At 43.0% G+C, this 22,296-nt stretch overlaps 2 protein-coding genes across 4 annotated transcripts in view; both read right to left on the bottom strand.

Annotated features, from left to right (window-relative positions):
• Positions 1 to 1,504: 1,504 nt before the first annotated feature.
• Positions 1,505 to 7,477, bottom strand: hapln3 (hyaluronan and proteoglycan link protein 3). Of its 2 annotated transcripts, none has more exons than XM_063197598.1 (5): positions 6,998 to 7,477; positions 6,248 to 6,419; positions 5,453 to 5,824; positions 4,646 to 4,948; positions 1,505 to 2,222 (listed from the first exon to the last, which is right to left on the bottom strand). In XM_063197598.1, the coding sequence occupies exons 2-5, from the start codon at positions 6,375 to 6,377 to the stop codon at positions 1,936 to 1,938; spliced, it is 1,092 nt and encodes a 363-aa protein (XP_063053668.1). In that variant the 5' UTR covers positions 6,378 to 6,419; positions 6,998 to 7,477; the 3' UTR covers positions 1,505 to 1,935. The 2 variants fall into 2 exon arrangements, with proteins under 2 accessions (XP_063053668.1, XP_063053667.1); XM_063197597.1 differs by having other exon boundaries at positions 6,248 to 6,423.
• Positions 7,478 to 9,669: 2,192 nt separating this feature from the next.
• mfge8b (milk fat globule EGF and factor V/VIII domain containing b) overlaps positions 9,670 to 22,296 on the bottom strand; it is a 35,434-nt gene continuing 22,807 nt past the window's right edge. Inside the window, exons 6-10 of one of the 2 annotated variants that reach the window (XM_063197596.1) lie at positions 20,069 to 20,224; positions 18,997 to 19,141; positions 13,564 to 13,748; positions 13,031 to 13,186; positions 9,670 to 12,180 (exon numbers count right to left, since the gene is read on the bottom strand). In XM_063197596.1, the coding sequence (XP_063053666.1) occupies positions 12,037 to 12,180; positions 13,031 to 13,186; positions 13,564 to 13,748; positions 18,997 to 19,141; positions 20,069 to 20,224 (786 nt within the window). In that variant the 3' untranslated portion in view covers positions 9,670 to 12,036. Of the gene's footprint in view, positions 12,181 to 13,030; positions 13,187 to 13,563; positions 13,767 to 18,996; positions 19,142 to 20,068; positions 20,225 to 22,296 lie in introns of both variants that reach the window. The other variant, XM_063197595.1, reaches the window with a different exon arrangement.

Genomic DNA, 22,296 nt, shown 5'->3' on the forward strand with positions numbered 1-22,296 from the left:
CCTCTCTCTCTCGCTCTCTCGCTCCCTTCTCTCTTTCCCTGCACCCGTTCTTCACTGTCCCTCCTTTTCACTCTCTTCTTTTCTCACCCCTCAGACTGAGTGGCATTTGATAAGAAAGTTATGTTTCCTTCTAATGATGGCAATATTTTGTATTAAGCCATATTTATCTTTTTCTGGATATTTTCTCTTCTGTCAAAGGTAAAATAACTCCTGCCCAAAGAGGTCACGAATATATAACATCTATATATGTATATGATCTCCACCAAATATATAACATCTATATATGTACGTATATGATCTCCACCAAATATTCCACTGTCACCATCAAAGACCCTAGTGCTTAGGTCACCTCCATTTAGGTGTCACTGTAAATTGATTTGAACTATGAATTGAGTTAAATGAAAAACCCATTGTCAAAAAAGGGAAATTATTTATTTTTGATGGAAAATATCAAATCTGTCATAATAACAATAACACATATTTAACACACAACTCTGGCTGACTAAGAAAGATACAAGATGACATGATACAGTAAAGAGACCAATTTTGCAACTTAATTAGACACAGTATTTGTGCATTCACAAGCTTTCACATCACCATACTGTGTGGTATTCGGCTAGTCTCATTGGCACTTGTTTTTCGCAATGTGAAATACTGCATACTGACAAGCAGAAGCAAATCGTGCAATTATCATTCAACATTTTACATTTTAAAGACATTTGATTTGAATACTTGGCAACACTACGTATTGTATATAACAGACAGAGTAATCAATACAAATCCTACTTCCTGAGTCATTTAGCAGTGCTGGGCACCCACCTCTAACAATGGTAGTTTGAAGAGAAATATCGCCTCATGTTGCCTTGATTTTGTCTCTCAGAAATCAAGAGTTTTATATATTCAGCCTTTACCTCTTAGTTCTTAAGCTCATAAGAAACTGTGTCCAGTGAATACTTATGTACATAATTTCAATATAAGTTCAGCTAAATATTTTAAATGAGTCTAGATGAGAACTTCTTGTCCAAGGGGATTTTTAAAAAGAGAGATCAGAAGTAAATAACGTCTTGCCCATTTTTTATAGACACAAGTCAGAATGTTACAGTATAAGAAGTAATATTTCTGTGATAAAGGTGGTTTCATACCAGTATTGCCACCAGATTTATTTCTTTTTTTGGCTCAGGTCATAGAGAGACAAATAAGTGGTTTAGGTAGTAGAGGTTGAAATGTTCAACAGCATCTTGAATGAATGCTGATTGTCAATGTAAAGTGATGCATGAAGGCTCAAACTGCTTACAAAACAAATTTTCAAATTAAACAAATCAAATGTTGCATGTTGTGTTGTGTTTGTCCATCCTTGTAGTGTAGTTTTAATACACAGCGTGTGTGTGTGTGTGGTGTGTGTGTGTGTGTGTGTGTGTGTGTGTGTGTGTGTGTGTGTGTGTGTGTGTGTGTGTGTGTGTGTGTGTGTGAGTGAGTGTGTGTGTGTGTGTGTGTGTGTGTCCGTTTGTGTGCAAATATCTCTTTACCTTTTACTGAAGATCTGTACATGCATGCATATGATTTTACTCTACGGCAACATGATGTAAGTCTAAACACAACAGATAAACAGATCATACAGGATATTACTATCATATAAAAGAGTAATAGAGGAAAGTATTGTTTAAGTGGCTCACAGTTTTGTTAATGACTTTAACCGCATAATCTTCAACAGTCAATGAATGAGGATATGAACATGGACCTCTGGGCAGAGGTGGCACACCACAAGGGTAAAAAAAAAAACATCATGTCCCGAGGCCTTCAGCACAGATTAGCAACCCGACCATGACGATAGTCTACAAACAGACGACTAGTTTGTGGTAGTTTACTCAGCTGGATGCATTAGCATAGTAGACCCCCACTATGTTTACCGGTAAAGTCGCACAGAACCCCCTATGTTTACCAGTGGGACCTGTAGCAGTAAACGCCGTGCTTCTGGTGATGAGGTGGGTAACCAAAGGTGCGCACCCCCGGCTCTAGCGGACCGCAGTTGTGCCGGGGGCTGGTGATGGGGTAGCGCACGCTCCCGTCCGCCAGCCAGCCGGCGTCGCAGCGGTCCAGGCCCAGGAACCTCCATGCGGCGTACAGCTGGCCCACCTTGGCCATCTCCCCGCCGTCCCGGAGGCACGCCTCCGCCGCCTCTGTGAAGTTCACCCTCAGGGGCTGCTCCAGGAAGTAGACACTGCCTACACAAACACAAGAGATCACACAACACCGTGCCGCATGAATGGGGAGCTCCACGTGGAAAATATGCAGTGTCACTAGGGGGTGTTGCCCCAGGAAATTGACAATGCCTATGTAAATAAATACACTTTGAATATTCGGAAAGTACTGGATCACACTGTTACTGTTTGGAGCAAAAGACTTTCATGGATGCTGGCAAATCTTTTTCAGTTCAGTATTTGGTTACAAGGTACAGGGGACATTCCCTGGAGAAGTGCAGAGTCAGATGTCTTGCTCAGCTCCCTGAACGTTTGGCCACTGCCTATCAGACAGCACACTGTGCAACTTGAGTAGCCCTTTCATGCAGATGGAATCGCCAGCATTCAAAGCCTAACTACACCATAACAACACTATGACATTAGAAAACAAGCTCTTCAGAGAGACTGGCCCAAGGATGACGGCAGCACACAGGATACTTTTTCTGTTATTTGATTTTGGTGCGAGCATATGACTAACATTGCGACGCAGTGAGTCTTCTTCAGAGTCTACCATGACATTACCTACTAAGTAACAGATAAAGACGGTCATTATTATTTTGGTGGCAATAAGGTTATTACAGAGGCTCTGCACGAAAGGGATAAGAACTGCATGGAAAAACATGGATATAGGCATAAAATGCAAAAAATTGAGAAGAATTGATTTTTCAATTAACCTCATAACCAAATGCTATTTACCTCTGCCAAAAAGGTTATGTTTTCAGTCATGTTGGTTTGTCTGTCTGTTTCTCTGTCAGCAAGATAACTCAAAAAGTTATGCACAAACCAGGGTAAAATTTCGTGGACTTGTTGGAAAGGACAAAAGGAACAAGTGATTACATTTTGGTGGTGATTCAGATTACAATCTGGATACAGGATTTTAAAAAAAAGATTTTTCACCATTGCGGGATAGGGCGAATTTTGACATTCCAGCTTGCAACTCCACAAAAACAAGGCAGAAACTGTGTAGGATGTAACATAGTAACATGTTCTATCAAGCAGCTTCCCTGGCAGAGGTCTGCACTCTCTGAGTGCATTTCTATTTCAAAATGCTTTTAGTGTAGTGTTTGATAGCGGGGACGCTACAGCCCCCCCAGTGGGCTGTTTTGGAGCCCAAGGAGGGCGTTGAGAACGATACAGCTGAGAGAGGCTGTGCTTAGTTGCCATTGGGGGGAATTAGTAATAACGTTAGTCCACTTTATTTTTTAAATACTATTATGGGGGCGTTGGTAGTCTTATGGTGAGGTCAAGGGGGCGTCGGGAGGCTGATGATGGGGTCAAGGGGGCGTTTGTTCAAAAAAGGTTGAAATTCACTGGATTAGTGCAAGGCACTGCCCTGTCTTCTCCGCATGATGTCTTTTTAAAAAGCTGAGGTTTGGATACAGCTTCCATTAGGGGGAGTAACTTGACCAATGTAATTCTGCAACTATCTGTTTTTCCTGTAGGCCCCTCAAATTCCACTGAGTTCCATCTTGCATTGAAATAATACTATGTACAATCAATACTGTCCTCAAATGCCTTTCTTTCAATGCTGGGCTTTACAAATCATCCTAGCTCACCTCCAGCACCTCAAAAGCAACCCAGCACACCCCACCACCAGCAGGCCCACACACCACCACCAAAGCCCCCCTTAGCCATGCGATGCCACACCAATCATTGTTCGCAGCCTCTTACTGCAGATGGGGTCGCAGGTTGCCATGTTAACACCAGACCTAATCATAAGTGAGATTAGGTCTGGGGAGTTGCCTATTGTAAATTCCGTAGGGGGCAGAATACTTGGCTAATATGACACACTGCCTTGCTCTCTGATTGGGCAGAGAAACTGTTAAGGTCGGAATGCTTGGCCATTATGACACAGGGCCCATGATCTTGGACGTTATGAGTCATCCTCGCCAGACTTTCAGATCGAAACGATTGTGTAGAACTAAAGGCAGTATGGGAGTTCCCAGGCTAGGTCGCCAACGGGCCTATTCACTATTTACTGAAAATACTCAACTACATCACAACAACATTGATGACAGTACAGAGAGCCTTAAATAACAAATTAAGACATAGCCATTACAATTGTGGTGACAGTAAAGTTATAACATAGGCTCTGTGCTAAGTGGTGACACTGACAGGAGACCCTTTGAAGGAAATATTATATCTTAATTATACTAACACTGGCCCAGCCATGGCTGTAATGGCTGGGCACTGGACGGTTACGCCGGCGACCCCGGTTTGATTTGGGTCCGGGTCGAATGCCAAACCTTCCCCCCTCTCTCTCCTCACTAATTTCCTGTCTATCCTACACTGTCCTGTCTCAAAAATAATAAAAGACTTAAAACCAATCATACTAACACTCAATTTGTAATGAATATTTCATGGGGTGGACGATTTCGAGTAGCACCCCGAGCTGTCCACCAGCCTACCTCTGAGGGATGCTGTGAAGCAGAAGGCATCAAAGCGGTCGAGGTGTTGGTGCCGGGGGCCGTAGCTCCGCAGGCCAGGGGCCAGGTCAGAGCCCCCGCACGCTGCCCTGGGATTGGACACGGGATACTGTGCTGTGCCGTCCGCCAGCCACCCCACATTGCACCAGTCCAGGCCCTCCTCCCAGGCGGCGAAGAGCTGCTCAAAGGTGGCCAGTGAGGCCCCCTGCTCCTGGCAGGCTTGCTTGGCCTCGTGGAAGTTCAGCTGGTAGCGCCCCCTAGGGGAGTAGTATGGGAAGACCACCCCTGACAGCAAAACAAGGAAACAAGGATTTTACTGTTTATTATTATGACAGCATAACATGCAGCGGAATTAGGGCCTACTACAGTTGTCTACATGTGCTGTGCAAAGGTGTGTGCGTGCGTGTGTGTGCGCGCGCGTGCGTGCACGTGTTGCAGGGGACAGAGCGGTCCAATACTCCCATCCTGCCAAAGTGCTTAATGCTCAAAGTGCAAAATTGATGGCAAAAAGGGCAACAAAAGAAGGCTTCACTTTAGTTTGTGTTAATTACAGAGGGGCTGGCTGACTGTCGTTCTTGCTATGCTGAGGAGGAAGCCTGTCAACCCTGACAGATCATCCCACTATTAATGAGGTGACTAAAAACATGAAAACACTCGAAACATCTGCTTAACAGAGCTAGAGTTGGTGCTTAGCCAGCAGCCGTACAAAGTGAATCAAAAGCAAGTGTTTATATTGGTAGCCTATGTTGTGGCTTGTGATAAACAAAGCTGGGTGTCTCACGGGGATACCTCGGAATTCCAGCTCCACAGTCACGCTCTCATCCTCAAGGCCGTCGATCACCTCACAGCGGTAAAAGCCCGTGTCATCCACGTTCAGTGAGTTGATGATTAGGGATGCGTCACCCGGGGCGTCGCGGCGAAGGCGCACGCGTCCCTGATATCCACCGTAGCTCCTGAGGCGCGCTCCTATGGCAACCATAACATCCTCTTCCCTGCTCCCATCGCTCGCATCGACCCGAAACCACTTGACTCTGGTCCGGCGTGGAGTTTTGATCTCGGGTTCGTAGCGGTAGTGGCAGGGTAGCGTCACGTTGCTTCCCTGCACGGCAGCCACAGAGGAACTCGGGCTCTCCACATAAAGGCGCACTCCGCTGTAGAATACTGCAACATAGGACACAATGGTAAAACTTTGTAGGATATTAGGAGGATGAAGGAGACTAATTAGACTAGACTAATTAATGACTAATTAGACTAATTGATGACTAATTAGAGTCTCTTAATGCTTGGACTGAAATTTACATCTACAGTTATGAGTGACAACTGTAAACGAGCCTGGAGTAGACTATTTGATAGTTTCTTCTTTAAACTGTTTTATTGTAGACCCGTTGGTAATGACTTTTGTTGCCCATCTTCATTCGAATGAGTACTGTTCCTGGGAATATAAAGAAACTCGAATAACACCCCCACTATCAACCACCAACCATTACAAAAACTAGACCGAAGAACATGCCTCGCACTAGAAACATGGTAGGGACATCTCTTTTCTTTCTACAAGGCCTAGCAAAATTGTGTGAAATAGCCTACTCTCTCCATTGGCGTTGCCGTTCATCACATCTTGGTAGAAGAATCCGTTGGCGTATCTGGGCGACGCTTCACTGAAGGAGAGCAAGTGAAGCCAAATGACCACCAGGTGACGTGATATCCACATGTTCATCTTCTCCGATCGACACACCGGTAAGCTGCTATCCTGTGGGGACTGGCTGTGCCACATAAAATTATATGAAGGTCTTAAACTGACACCATACTGTTTTATTGTTAATCATGTTAAGGCGCGAATGTGAAGGGTAATGCTAGAGCTTTGGGAACCAAAACAGAGAGTTGACATAATTAGACACAGATTCAGTAAATTATGGATGGTGTCGCTTAATTTCGTAAGCCCGAGGAGGCCCAGTGACAACCGCATATTTCAGGAGTGATTTCAATTCTAGCCTGGCCTCAAGCGATATTCAGTCCAACGACATCTTTCTGTGCATGTGGGATCATTTTAAGGTTCATGCTTGCTTTTTAAAGGCGTCCTAAACACCGCTTTGTTCTTGGTCTGAATGGAAAACAGTGCGTAAAAGTTGCTGGAAATGGTCTTTCAACTTAACACGACGTAGGCCATTTTCATCACAACTCACATTCTATTGAACCACATCGTTAACAAATACAGGCTAGCCTATTTGTAGTCAGTCTGGCTCGCGCGCACCTAGGGCAATTTCTGGAGTCACTGTTGTCTGAGGACACAATTGTGAAATATTTAGACTAGAACTATAGTTTTAAAAAGGTACTCACTTTGTCTAGAATTTTCAAAAGTGAAGTCGAAGAAGGGCGTATGCTGCCTTGTGCTCCTATGTGCGTGTGATGGACTGGGACGCACTGCCCACCCTTCACTTTTCATTGATATTTTGATGAAATACGAGCAGTGACGTCATTTAAGAGAGGCATCCCCTTTGAACTTCACTGCTGTTTTACCGTCCCCTGAGAAAACGCTCAGCTCAACTGGGTCGTCTGGTGTGTGTCTGCGTTCCGTTTGGCTAGCATCGCCTACCCACCACACTATGTTTACACTTATGTCTACTACACGTGAGAAAACGTCTGTTGTTTATTTAATGAAGATCACATGTTAAATCAAAGCACGCCGGGGAAACTTTAAATGGACTGCCAAGACAACGTAAGCCTCACTGCAGTTATTATAGGTCATTCAAATAACAATGAAAGTTACGGTGCGCTTTTGACCTGAAATAGAACACCGAAAGGATACGCGCGACGACTGAAATAACACAATTGGTGGGAAAGAGGCTGATAAACAAATTCCACTTTTCCTCCGAGATCCTACTGAGTGTCAGTTTTCCGTAGTAGAAGACGGAAAAACTGGTGGAAGTCTATACATAGCTGGGCAGATGTTCAGTGTTTTCGTTCCGCTATCGCATGCCCACATCCATCCGCGATTGGACGCATCCACTCTTCACTCCACTCCACATATATCCTACATGTACTGAGGCACCAAACAGCCCCGTAAATCCAAGAGGTTTCATATGGATGATCCCTCCACACCTGCTGTTTTAAAGGTATCCCTCTTCGGTCGGTTTTACTCGCGGGCTCTGGTTCAAGTGTCGTCCTGTTAGTTCAGCGACGCGGAAAAAGCTGTTGGGCGGCCTTTGGGGGAGAGCAGGATGTCAGGTTAACTCTCTAGACTTCTGTCCAGTCCAGGAAAATACATGCCCTTCTCTCGCTTCTCTCTACAATTGCACGAATTCCTTGCTGGTTTTCCGTCACCAAGAGCCACTTGTCTGGCAGACACAGACCCATTAGCGCAACGTTTGAAGCTCAGTCCGTTCTCAAGGCACAGATGAAAGCCCCTGCCCCGGGATATGAATACCAGCGCGTGGTGCGTGTGTGGTGAAGGCAGCAGGAACCGATGTCTTCTATCGGTCACTTAAACCATTTACTGAAATAATTGTGGTAAACCAAACGGTTACAACTAATATTGTTGCGGTTATGTTTAAATATTGTCTTGATTGAAAATGAGGGGGATTTAAGTCGTTTGAAAAGTTGCTCCAATAGTCTACTTCTTTGTGTACTACTCTTCTGTGCAAAAAGTTTGAAAGATTTAATTCATGGTGTTTTGATACAGTTTGGCCAGTATGTAGTTTGGAGTTTTACTCGTTAATTTACAATTGATAATTGGTCAAGGTACAGAATTTAATAGTAGCTTATGGTATGCAGTCTGGAAAATGTGATTTTTCTGGGCTTTCCCCCCAGAAAGTAGACATTAACATTCCCTGACTTCTCAGAGTAAAGCTGTTAGTGAAAAGTAAAAACATCAGAGTGACTGACATTAAGGATAAATGAGATGTAGAGGTGTATTGTCGTTGTCTTATGATGCAAGACTGGCTTCCACTTTCCTGGTGGTTTCCAGAAGTGATGATTTCATCTTTAAGTAGATCACATACATGTGAAATGGCACCCTTGGTTTATTAACTCAGACCAAAGTACTGTAACCTACATACAAATAATAGGCCCTATACGTATATGGGCTGCATGGGCAAATTTTGGACCACGCGGTCTAACTAATGTATCCATTTAATACCCCATTCTCACATCATACTCAAACATACGTAGCACCTGATCCAGTGTGCAGAACCCCCCCTCCCCCTTTTTTTTTTCCTTTTCATCTGAACTGATGTGCACCCAGGGCTGTTTCAACGACACAGGCATAATGATTACTGTGATGGGGGTGTGTTGTGCTGTAATTATTATCTTGAGACCCGTCTCTGCAGTGCACCACTATACAGCTGCCCTCCTCACCCCTGTTTACCTCCAGGTCTGGGAACAGCATTCAATGTATAGAGAGTACAATGGGGGCATTGAAAGGCAAGCCATCGGACACAGAGGTCAGCTGACGCTGGCATGACAGGACACGCCGAGTTCGTCCACCCCACAGCTGAATTACAGGCTTTGAGGAACATGCAGTGCACTCGAGGTACTTCAAGTCAGTCAACAGAGATGTTCAGCTTGTGTGTGTGTGTGTGTGTGTGTGTGTGTGTGTGTGTGTGTGTTGGTCTAACAGCTGTCTTAAAGGATCTGTATTATGGGTGTTTGTGTCAGTGCCCTCCTCTGTCTTCCTCTCGTTTCAGATCATAATCATATCAAGATTAGTTTATTTGTTGAATGGACTTGTAACTAAAATCTTTTCCTACAGTAAGTGGGTAATATTCGAATATGTGGTTTTCTTGGTAATCCATGGCTATTTTCCACAGTAGGCCATGTAATAAAGAACATGTAGCGGATGCAGTTTTTTTGCCAACAGATTTTCCAGTTTCCATCAAATCAAAGTCAATATGAGGCCTTACTTGGACAAATGAGCACCATGGCAAAGATGTTCCCAAGAGGCTCATGTATCCCACTTTAATCACTCATACAAACTGCTGTCTCATGCAAACATAGTGGGGAGAGATGCTGTATATCTTTGTTGAAACTTTTATTTTTTGTGTCTTCATTTAAAAACACCAAGAACAAGAGAAAAAACTGCGAAGGACACATACATCAAGAGTGCACCAAAGCTATGTGTAGAACAACAACAACAAGACTGCTGTTTTGTATGAAGCATAAAAATTCATTGTTTTAGAAAATCAAAACTCGGGAAGAAAATACAGTGGGGCAGCATTATGAGACCACTAGTATGTAGCAAAGATCATAGCAACATTCTCCAAGGAAACGATCAAAACCTATGTGATTGTTATTTAAATAAACTGTTAAAATCCACAAAATGCATTTGGCCTCAAGGAAACACTGTTGTGGTTGATAAGTAAGGGTGCAAAAATAGCCACCATCTCTTCTATTCGCAATGGAAAGCAGTGCAGAGAAATACTGTTCTTTTTTCAGCTATTCATTAATATTAAAACTCCTATCATATTGCACAAGCCCAAAAAATTCATAATTCATAGGGGGGTATCACAATGCCAAAGCCTGAAAACATTATGCTCCCTTGCCTGACACCTCGGACGGACATTAAGAGGAAGCGTAGAAAATCATTCTTAATTTGATTTTTACCCCTCTTCACCTTATCATTTGGGTAACAGGCTCTCTTTGCCTCTCCAAGCAATCTGTTTCTCATAAAGACAGCATTTCACTGTGAAAAAAAAAATCTTGGACCAATTCATCAACCATTATGCGCTAATCTCTTGTGGAGCAAAAAAAAAAAAAAAGCTAAGCCAGCCCCCCCAAAAATCGGTGGGAAAACAGGCCTTGTTTTCCCCATCTTGTGTGAAATAAACACACAGTTTTTCAAGATGTACGAGTTGCCTCAGGAGAGGAACCTGATTTTTAGATCTCCTTTATTCTCCTTCACTATTCTCAGCACTGGTGATGACACCATCCAGCTTTTTTTTTTAAACAATGTAGGTGCCAAGAGGGAAAAAAACAGGAGTATTTCATAAGATTGGTTATGTTCTAAGAAGCAGTGTCAAAATTGTATCTAGCTTACACGCACATCATAAAAACCTCAGTAGCACAATGCAACAATGTCATCTCTACCTGAGAGAAATATTTGGCAGTGTTGGGCCCACAATTGTTATTGGTATATAATTGTTGACCTGTATAATTCTTTAATGTATTCATAACATAACTTTTTTTTCCTGATTACAACATAACATGTATCGATCATTTCAGCTATTTATGCTTTAACTACAATAAACGTATAAACAATGAAAAATATCAATTTTATTAGCATTAATATAAATATATGCTTTATATGTTAGAATGTCATTATTATGAAGAACTGTTAGACAATCTTAAAACCCATTTTACAAAAGCTTTGAACACATTTTTTGATTTTTTTTTTCACTTTCTAAAACACATTCACAATCCAATTATTACTTTTCGCTCTACTCACTAATAGAATATGCATTAATGAAAACCCCTGCAACAATAGATTTACAACTACTCAACAAACACCATGAACATGACTTGGGTGTGACTATTTTGGTTTATGTACATGTTGTTTTCCAAGCTCAATTCAATGATATTTCTTATTACAGCACAGGAGCAGCCAGAAACTCATCCAAGAACAACCTAACGTGTATGATGGCACACAGCATTCCCAGCGTGCAGTGGTATAAGACTGCCAGGCCAATGTGGTTCAGTACACTGTGATTCGGGTTCACATATTATCAATGTATTTGTCTCGGTCTCAATTTTGGATACTTGCTTTACCTCAAATTTACAAACAAATCCTTTCTGAGCCGTTTGGTCGCTATAATGGTAAAAATAATATTCATGGGGTGATGCATTTGAAAACCTCAAAATGGGATACAAACCTAATCACTCAATGCACCACTGTTAAAGAACTGTGTGGGGAGTGCATGTATGTCTTTTTGAATGTGTGCATGTATGTGTGGGAGAGAAAAACAGAGGGATAGTGAATGTGTGTGTGTGTGTGTGTGTGTGCGTGTGTGCGCGCGCGTGTGTGTGTGTGTGTGCACCGGTACGTGTGAGTGAGAGAGGCGCAGGCATAGGGAGGTCACTGAGCGGCATGTGTGGTTGGAGATGCAGGCCAGGCTGTGTGTGTCTTGAGGAGCAGTCGGCTTCAGACTCTTCCCCCTGCTGTGGCTCTGCGCTGCGCTGTGGTGTGGCTATGCTGCCTCCTGGCTGCAGGAGCAGGGCAGTGCAGGCATGGCTCAAGAGGTAGGGAGTGGGAGCGAGGGAGGAAGGGAGATAGGCAGGGAAGGGAAGAGAGAGAGAGAGAGAGAAGAAGGGGAGAGGGGAAGGGGAGGAGGGAGAGGAAAGAGGGACACAGGGAATAAAGGATAAAGGGAGGAAGAGGAGAGGTGCTACTCGTCACAGCCCAGCAGCTCCATTCGCAGCGTGATGCGCTCATGCCACGCCCACGGCAGCACGCGGACGAATCGGGCGTAGAAGGGCGGCTCGAAGATGTTCCTCTTGTGCACGTTGTTGTCACTGTTGCCAAGGAAGACCTGCGTGTGGAAGGCACATTATCGCCCAGATGAAAATGAAAAGACAAAAAAGATGAGATGAGATAAGAGATAGGTCATATCCATCCCCTAAATACCATGTGATGGTGCTTGCTGAGAAATGAGAATCCCAAAATATTCATTCAGGCAAATGGTTTCATGATAAAAAATAAAATAAAAAAATCAGCACAATCAGATAGTAATAATAACAATAACTAATAATTGACTTGTGGCTAAAACTTACAAGTTGAAAAATCATTCCAACTACATGATTTGATTTGCTTTGGTTTGCTGAAAAGTTCAACAACACTCCCACATGCATGTAGCAATTTTCTTTTTTTTAAATGTTGCATGTAAAATAGACAGTATGATGCCATTCCTTATGAGTGCTTTTCACCTTAAGTGCACCTGTGTCTTAACTTGTGCCATTTATCTTTATTAACCAGAAAATGTGGAGAGAGCATCCAAGACAGCTCATTCCTCTATGGACTCATCCATTAGTTTTCTGGCCAGGCACTCTAGCCATTTATCCCTGACTGTTTTAGTAGTTACACAGTATAATCCTCCCAAACAACAATCATTTAAATACAAATCCCTATTCCAGACATTGATATGGAACTACACCAAAATCCTGTCATGGTTTTATTTACTACTCCATTTTGCAAACTTCCCAGAAAATGTCATGCCGCTCTCTTCATAACTCTTTGCATTAAGTTACTGTCTGAGAAACAGTCAAGCTCCAGCGAATGTAAAGAATGTGTTTTTTATGTAAAGAATGGTTATGGTGACTATGATGATGATGATGATGATGATGATGGTGGTGATGAAACTGCAGTTGGTGCTGCCCCCTCACCTTGTCCCCTTGGGTCTTGACGTCTTTAACAGTGTTCCAGAATTGGCCATCATCACTGTAGGACACCTTGAAGGCTGAGACAAACTGTACGCTGCCAAAGTCCTTGGCCCCCTGGGTGATGATGCCGGTGACACGCTTGGGATACTCCAAATCAACCTGCCCACACACCACAGCAAACATGAGTTACACAAACAGATACATATTCACCCCAAAACACAGTAGAAGAATTTGGAATGTTTACCCTGTTGATTAACATAATTTATAAATTAACATAATTTTGCGCAGATGCAGCTTGTAAAGCAACCACTGGTATGGGTGGTATTGCAGCTAGTTGCTGATCGCGGGCAACTTCTCATAAATGATCCTTCTCATATGCTCAGTTTCTCTCCACAGCCGTAAGCTTTCTGAACTGGGCAGTGCCAGACTAAACTTGTCATGTTATAGTCTGGTTTGCCAGGCTAGAATATGCATACATTTCCACACATACACAATCATACACAGTCAAACACTCTCTCTCTTTCTCTCCCTCACACCTGTATCCACTCGGAGCGGCTGTTGGTGGCAGGGGTCCAGGCGTTGGTCTTGCCCTGCTTGTCCAGCCGGGCATAGTGCGGGTGCCAGGTGAAGGCGTCGATGCCCCACGTGCGGAACACGCTGGATGCCGTGATTTGCTTGTCACTCACCAGCCGAGACTTGAGGCCCAGCGGCTCCGAGCAACCTGTGGTGTTGAACGAGACTACAGGAGTGAGGAGGAGGAGGAGGAGTTGGAGGTGGAGAGGCGAAGAACAGATGAGGAGAAGAACGGAAGGTGTGAAAGAGGAGTAGGAGGAGGAGGTGGTAGTGGTGGTGAATGAGTGAGGAGGAGGAGGAGGAAGGTGGAAATGGGAGAGGGCAGAGAGAAGGCAAGAGAAGACATTGTGATGGATAAGATGGAAAGCAATAGTAGTAGTAGCAGCAGCAAGCAAGTTAGTGGCACAAACCAGGTTCGTGGCAGATGAGGAGGACAGGACAACAGGCGCACGGTGGCGTGCATGCTTAGCAGGAGTTGCATGCAGGTGTGTGTGTGTGTGTGTGTGTGTGTGTGTGTGTCGTGCACTAAAGTAATGCATTAGCTGAATGAAATTACATATATTCAGCATGCTGATGGAATGACACTGCCAAGAAAAAGAAAGAGACAGACAGACATGCGCATAATACACCGCTTATATAGCAATGCAACACCACAAACGTCAATTTCACGCTATGCCATTTCAATTCATGACTGGTTCAGGATGGAGTGGAGACCGATCCTGAGATGAGCCAATGGTGCACTTCATGCAGTGTGCTAGGGTGATTGTAGAGCGTCTAGAATTGAAAAGGAATACACCCAAATATTTTTCCCAGAGACGACATGGATCTTTGTTCAGGATCCATTACAATCTATAACATGTCATACATTTGTCATCACAAGCAACTGATACAAGTGTTGACTGCTTTATCTGGGGTATCAGTGTATATAGTTATAATCATATCAAGCTTTTCTCTTTCAACACTGCCAGTATCTGGACACGAAAGCAAACCTGTCAGCGTATTAGAATGCCCTGCCTGCCTTCCTCTGCGAACTTGGAATGAAAAACAAAAATGAATGCATAACTTATTTTGACCATGTGTTGACTGTGCCTGCCAAAACCTACATCAACGTTTCTGTCATATGGTGTAAATAATCCCAAATTACAGCGGACAGTGTGTGTGTGTGTGTGTGTGTGTGTGTGTGTGTGTGTGTGTGTGTGTGTGTGTGTGTTTATTTGTTTTCGACTAACAAGAGGTCCAAAGCCCATAGATCTCTGGACATCCCCCACGCTCATGTTCTTGTGCGAGGAGGCTTGCCACAAAGAAAACAAAATGCAAATGATAAGGTTTTATGCTCCATTCTACTCTACACATCCATAAATAACAGTGTAGATCAGCTGCCTGCCTCTTTCATACAGTGTTGCACATACAGTGCCCTCCATAATTATTGGCACCCCTGGTTGAGATGTGTTAAAAGCCTTAAAATAAATTCAGTGTTTATTGCAGAAGAATACTGTCACACTGAAAATTGTAGGAAAATGTAGCCTTCAACTCAAATGAATTGTAAGAAAATAAAAAAATCCCTGACTAAAAAATAATTATTTTTCATTAAATCACCTGTTCCACAATTATTGGCACCCTTAACAATTCCCAGGAAATAAATATAATTGAAGCATTTCTGTCATTTCTACAGTAGTTTACAAAGTTTACCAGAGTATGTAGGAACATTTAATTAGTAATTCATCACTTCCTGTTTCCCTGGGGTATAAATATGACGTGACACAGAGGCCATTTCTCTTATCCACTCTTAAACATGGGAAAGACAAAGGAACACAGCATACAAGTGAGGCAGATGTGCGTCGACCTTCACAGGTCAGGCAGAGGCTACAAGAAGATTGCCACTCAACTGCAGCTGCCCATATCCACTGTGAGAGGAATAATTAATAAGTTCAAAACAACTGGAACAGTGGTAAACAAGCCTGGACGAGGACCCAAGTTTATTTTGCCACCACGCACAGTGAGGAGGATGGTAAGAGAAATCAAAAGATCTCCAAAGCTCACTTTTACAGAATTACAACAAATGGTAGCATCCTGGGGTCACAAAGTCTCCAAATCAACCATCAGGCGCTGTCTACACGCCAACAAGCTGTTTGGGAGGCATGCACGGAGAAAACCTTTCCTCACTCACAATCATAAACGCAAGCGTCTGGAGTTCGCCAAGCGGTATTGGGGCTTCAACTGGGACCGTACGCTTTGGTCAGATGAGACCAAGTTTGAGCTTTTTGGCAACAAACACTCTAAGTGGGTCTGGCGTACCACGAAAGATGTGCATGCTGAAAAGCACCTCATACCCACTGTGAAGTATGGGGGTGGGTCAGTGATGCTGTGGGGCTGTTTCGCTTCCAAAGGCCCTGGGAACCTTGTTAGGGTGCATGGCATCATGAATGCTTTGAAATACTAGGACATTTTAAATCAAAATCTGTTGCCCTCTGCCCGAAAGCTGAAGCTGGGTCGTCACTGGGTCTTTCAGCAAGACAATGACCCTAAACATATGGCCAAATCTACACAGAAATGGTTCACCAGACACAAAATCAAGCTCCTCCCATGGCCATCTCAGTCCCCTGACCTCAACCCCATTGAGAACCTGTGGGGTGAGCTGAAGAGGAGAGTACAGAGGAGAGGACCCAGGTCTCTGGATGATTTAGAGAGATTCTGCAAAGAGGAATGGCTGAAGATCCCTCTTTCTGTCTTTTCCCATCTTGTGAAACATTATAGGAGAAGATTAGGTGCTGTTTTGTTGGCAAAAGGGGGTTGTACAAAATATTAACACCAGGGGTGCTAATAATTGTGACACACATTATTTGATGTCAAATAATTATTTCTTTATGTGGGATTTTTTCCCCACTGAATAAATGCACTTGTATTGAAGGTTGGATTTTTCTCTTTTTTTCCATTAAGGTCCCATATTATTTAGAAAAAAAATAAAATAATTGGAAGCTAAAAAACACATCTCAACCAGGGGTGCCAATAATTATGGAGGGCACTGTATGTTCACATACCCTGACAGAACATATGCTTTGTTGGTGATTTCTCATAGAATGTGAATGATAAACTTTTTTTTTCACTCACTGCCAGTGATTGGCTGAAGATATTTATTAGCAATTGCCTGCATTTCCTCTTTCAAAATCAGAATGATAACACAAATTACTCATATGGGTCTGATCAAAAGTTTACATACCCTAGTTTTTGATGCTGTGCACGGTCCCCTTTAATATTGAACACTTTATCATAGTGGTAGTTGTAGATAAGGCTCTTAATTTTTATTCCTAGCAGAATGGCTGTTTCCCATGTCTTTGTGTCTCAAAACCTGAAGTTTGAGGTTTCCCAAGTGGCACAATGATGTTGAGATCAGGAGAGTGAGATGGGCACTTCACTCCACTTTTCTAAAGCTAATAACAGGTTGACTTGGCTTTCTGTTATGGATTGTCATGTTGGCATGTCCAAACAATGCCCCATGTGCAGCTTCAAAGGAGTTTCCATTATTTTTCACAAATGTATTTATTGTCCAAAGCATATGGACCGAATGCATTTGTAAACTCATTTGTCTCCATCAGGGTATATACACCAATCTTGAAGTCAAATTTACTACCATTTAATACCCTTTTTCACTACCTTAAGATTTTTTTTACAACCATCACGACACTCCGATGCGAGTATTAACAAGACATCTTTTGTAATTTCTACCTCCTTAACATTACATTACACTTTCGTTTTTTGCAAAAAGATGGCCGAAAGGGAGCAGTGTGGCGGGATGGTACCATGCTCAGGGTACATCAGTCATGGAGGAGAATGGGGGAGAGCACTGGTTAATTACTCCCCCCACCAACCTGGCAGGTTGGCAACCTGACGCCCTAACCGCGTACCCATGACTGATTCTGTATCTGAGGACAGTATGAGGGCAATCAATTTTTTTGTCAAAATGGTACAACTAAAAAAAATAATACCTCGTTTTTCAAAAAATAATACCTTTTGAGCAAATTTACAACTTTTAAGGCCATTAAATTTTGCCTTTTTAATTTATCACCTTTTAATACTTTTTAAAACCCTGCATACACCCTGCTCCATAACATCAACGATCCACCACCACAGAAGGGATGGTGTAAGTTTCATCATAGGCCTTGTTAGCTGTTCTCCAAATGCAGTGTTAATAGTGGCTGAGAAGTTCAATGTTGGTCGCGTTTTTAGATGCGTCTCACGCATCTCTATAAGAGGCTTTGACCGTCCGTCCATCGGTCCGTGACGCGCTTCTTCATTTTAATTCCCTCCCCAAGGCGGCAGAGTTGGGCAAAAAAGGTTGAGAACCACTGGCATAAACGGACGCATCTGTTGTCCGCCTGTTGGACTTGTTCCAAACGACTTTGTCCCAGGTGTTTTGATGCTTTCCTCTCCTGTATGCTATTTGGTGTATTGTAAGCAAAACAATTGTGACATTTTTGAAGTTATGGCTTTGTTCTGACCACCACCCCTATACCCATTTTTCCTAAAGTGCCTCCTTACTGTAGAGCAGTGATTCTCAAAGGGTGGTCCGCGACAGCCCTTAGGTGGTCCGCGAGGGGATTTCTACTTTTCTAAGACAAGCTAGCAGTTGGCTGTATTTGCAACATTATTACAAAGCTAAACATAGCTGAAGTGTTATTTTTACCACAATAAGACATGCTTGTAATGTGAATAAAAAGTAAGTGATCTGCATGAGAATTAGCAGTGTCAAATTAGCACCCGTCAACTATGAATTAAGTTGACAGGTGGTCCCTGAACATTTTTGGAGGGACAAAGTGGTCCTCGGTCTGAAAAAGTTCAGGAAACACTGCTGTAGAGCTGGAAACATTTTTTATGTTGTCTTATATTTGAAGATAACTGAAGATATTTTTGGTCGTCATCTGCCTCCTGAATAATTTCCCTTGCAATTATGGCTGAAATTGTATTTGCCTGACTATGGCTTGATTAAAAAAAAAACTCATATTACACTTCTGAATTGGAATTTCAACAGTGTCAATTGACACTCTTCATTTGTTTGATACTTTATGCCCCTTTTCTGTTTCATAGAGTTAAATTATCTTCCATTCACACAATAACGATAAGTGATAGACAAGGATTTGTCATCATTCATATTCTCTGAAAAATGGCTACAAAACTACTTTTTCTACCGGGGTAAGTAAACTTATGAACAGCGTAGTCTCACACAAATCCTTGGAAAGGAACTTTCTTTTTATCTTCTTCGTCTTCATCTACTTTATCTTAAGTAGGATCCTGTCTTTCAAGGCCTCTTTATTTGTGTGTGTGTGTGTGTGTGTGTGTGTGTGTGTCAGAGCGCATGTGCTCGCCTGTGACTCTTGGCATCAACATGACATGGTATTTACCGTTTAGCTCGCAGCCGACCAGCTCCATGCGCAGGGTGCATGCTTTGCGGCAAACCACGGGGATGATACGCAGGTGTTGCGCAATGATGGGCGGGTCAAACAGGTTAGTCTTGGTGCCGTCGTTGTCAGAATTCCCAGGGAACACCTGGAGGGAGAGGGGGGAATCACCACCACACCCCGTTAATCAAACCTCTGGCATGCCCGTTTACACTCCAAACCACAAATATGCTCATGTGACTCACACGAGGCATTACATGTTACATAAGTCAAAACGAAACTTATGTAGAAAGTCTTTACACAATCCTTTTATCCTGTTGTTTTCAAAGACAATGCTTCTCAAAGTGCTTCCAATAGCCAGGATGACTACAAATACCGGTAGTTGGTAGGAGAACAAGATAGTATGGGAAACTATTAGTACTACACTACTACATTACACTACTACTAATTGTATTTTTTTTTTATTACTATCAGTAACATTACTGATAATGATAGTATTCCGCTTTACATTTTGTAGTGTGTATAGTCATATTTGTATATTCTACTGTACATCTGAATTAATTTAGGCTAGCTATCTGTTGTAATCTATTCTATTATATTATTACCCACTGTTCTTCTTCTTCATCATCTGCTGGCTGTTCCAAACAACATCACAGTTAACATAAATAATGACATTCACACAGCAACAAAAATAATGAATGCATTGTGCTCAATATGGCTGTGAACATACCAAATGCGGATGTTATAGTGCAATGCACATTTCTGCGGTTGCTTCATAATGGCAGTGAGTGTATTCCACTCTGATTATCAGAATAAGGTGGAAGATGGATTTTCTGCCTGTCTGCTCTGAGTGGATCAGACGGAAAAAAGTTCAACTCAAGGCCGACGTCACAGGCAGGTTTTCCAGATGTCCAATCAGTAGTATTAACAGCATTCAAATGTGTTGGGTCTATCCGCAACCAAAAAAAAACCCAATTGCTCAAGTTTGATTGTAAGCAGAAATCCATGTTTGGTGTGCCCGCAGCCTAACAACATGAGTTTTAATGTACTACTGTGTGAATGACTTGACACTCACAGTGTCTTTCCTCTGCCCGTCCAGCCTATACATGGTGTAGGTGCGTCCGTCCAGGCTGGATGCCACCTTGAAGGCCTTGATGTACTCCGACACACCCATGCGGCTGGCACCCTGAGTAATGATGCCCGTGAGGCGCATCTTCCTTTGCAGATTCACCTGGGGTGGCATTCACAAAGCAAGAGCATTAAAAAACATGAGATTGTCATTCACAACTGTGGCCGAATCAAATCACAATGACGATGGCAAAAAAAACAAAACCTGAATGCAGGCGGGACAGAATAAGGTGATCATATAAAAATGTACACACACATATACATACAGGTGTTGGACAAAATAACTGAGACACCTGTCATTTTAGTGTGGGAAGTTTCATGGCTCAAGTGGACCAGCCTGTTGGCCAATTTTCATCAATGGCACATTGCACCAGTAAAGTGAAGTGCGAAGGTTCAATTAGCAGGATGAGAGCACAGTTTTGCTAAAAAAAAATTGCAATGCACACAATATTATGGGTGACATGTCAGAGTTCAAAACGGAGAAATTCTTTGTACGTGTGTAACTGTTGCATCTTTGACCGAGACAGCAAGTCTTTGTGATGTATCAAGAGCCACAGTATCCAAGCATACCTGCATACCACCAGGAAGGATGAACAACATCCAACAAGATTAACTGTGGACGCAAGAGGAACTAAATGACACTAAAATGACAGGTGTATCAATTGTTATTGTTAAACCCCTGTACATTCGCCTTGGATCAGAGGGATAGCCATGCAGTAGTAAGTCATCAAAAGGGTAACGTAAGGACATAGCATTCCCCCTGCACTAAGACACGGCGGATGCCAAGTCGGTGGTTTAGGGGCTAATCCAGATGAGATAATTTAAAGTGATACTGTCCCATTTTTGGAAATAAGCTTATTTTACACCTCCCATTGAGTTAAATAATAGGGTTGTACCGTTCTCCTGTACTTTCAACCGTTCTCGGGGTATGGCAGTGCAAATTTTACCTCCATGCTAGCAGTTAACATTGAGTCCTATGAGACCAGCTCGCGGCTAACTGGTCTCATAGGACTCAATGTTAACTGTTAGCTTGGAGGTAAAATTTCCACTGTCATAACTAGAAAACGGTTGAAAGTACAGGAGAATGGTAAACCCCTATTATTTAACTCAAGGGAAGGTGTAAAATTAGCTTATTTCCAAAAATGGGACAGTATCACTTTAAGGTAGTTAATAACTTAATAGATGAGCCCCATGGCTCTATTGTTCTACTGAAATAAACCCACAGGCCTCTTCGAGTGTTTACCTCTTGATGACAGTTAGTCTGCCTAGGTAAGGGATAATAGCTTTGCCTCCTGAGCCAGACTAGCATGGAAATACTAGTCTGGAATCGCTCCATTCAGACACAAGATTCAAGGTGCTTTTATTCGTCCCGAGGGATATTTGTCTTGGATATACACGTAGATAGCTGAGGGCTGTGGGTGGCACCAATCCATTGTCTCTGGGCCAGGGCTGAGGCCTGTTGTGAATATCTTACAAGGACCAAGGCTAGACTAACTTGCCAGGCAAACATATTTTTGGCCACTAGGGGAATTCGTCTACGGTGGTTTACCGCATTCAGCAGTCAGTCCCACTCTGATTTAGCCCAGAGTTTTCCCATGAAAGGGATGCAAACTCCAAGATAGACAAACAGCCAAGGAGGCAATCAGACAATTGTGTGCACACACACACACACACACACACACACACACACACACACACACACACACACACACACACACACACAGACACAGACACAGACACAGACACAGACACAGACACACACAGACACAGACACAGACACAGACACAGACACACACACACTTTTGTGATCCACATTCACTCAAATAATTTCTGTTTTAGTGAATTCCTCCCAACGGCCAAACCAGCTGGACCACAAGTGTGGTGTCTCTGGAAGTTAAGCCCATGTATCTGTTGTGATTGATTCTGGGGTGTGTGACAGCGTAGTGGCCTTATTCGATCCTTTTGTATAAAAATTCCTTTCCACATAACCACTAACATCCCTCTCCCTTATCCTCTCCAGACTGCCCACTTGTCGTCTGGATCTATTTTATTTCACCCCATACCATGGTGTTGTCATCTGTGCCAAGCAACGAATCCATTTTCATCCATCCTTCCTGTTATCGGCGAGCCTGACACTCGCCAGCTTCACGAGTTCCACTCAGTCTGGGAGAGCAC

Source organism: Engraulis encrasicolus, chromosome 4, assembly GCF_034702125.1.
Source record: "Engraulis encrasicolus isolate BLACKSEA-1 chromosome 4, IST_EnEncr_1.0, whole genome shotgun sequence".
Taxonomy (NCBI): domain Eukaryota; kingdom Metazoa; phylum Chordata; class Actinopteri; order Clupeiformes; family Engraulidae; genus Engraulis; species Engraulis encrasicolus.

Excerpts from the sequence above, each read along its gene's own strand:
- hapln3 (XM_063197598.1), bottom strand. The coding sequence starts at position 6,377 with ATGAACATGTGGATATCACGTCACCTGGTGGTCATTTGGCTTCACTTG. Across the intron at positions 4,949-5,452 it reads TGTGGAGCTGGAATTCCGAG|GGGTGGTCTTCCCATACTAC; the intron begins GTATCCCCGTGA and ends TTTTGCTGTCAG. Across the intron at positions 2,223-4,645 it reads CTTCACAGCATCCCTCAGAG|GCAGTGTCTACTTCCTGGAG; the intron begins GTAGGCTGGTGG and ends GTGTTTGTGTAG.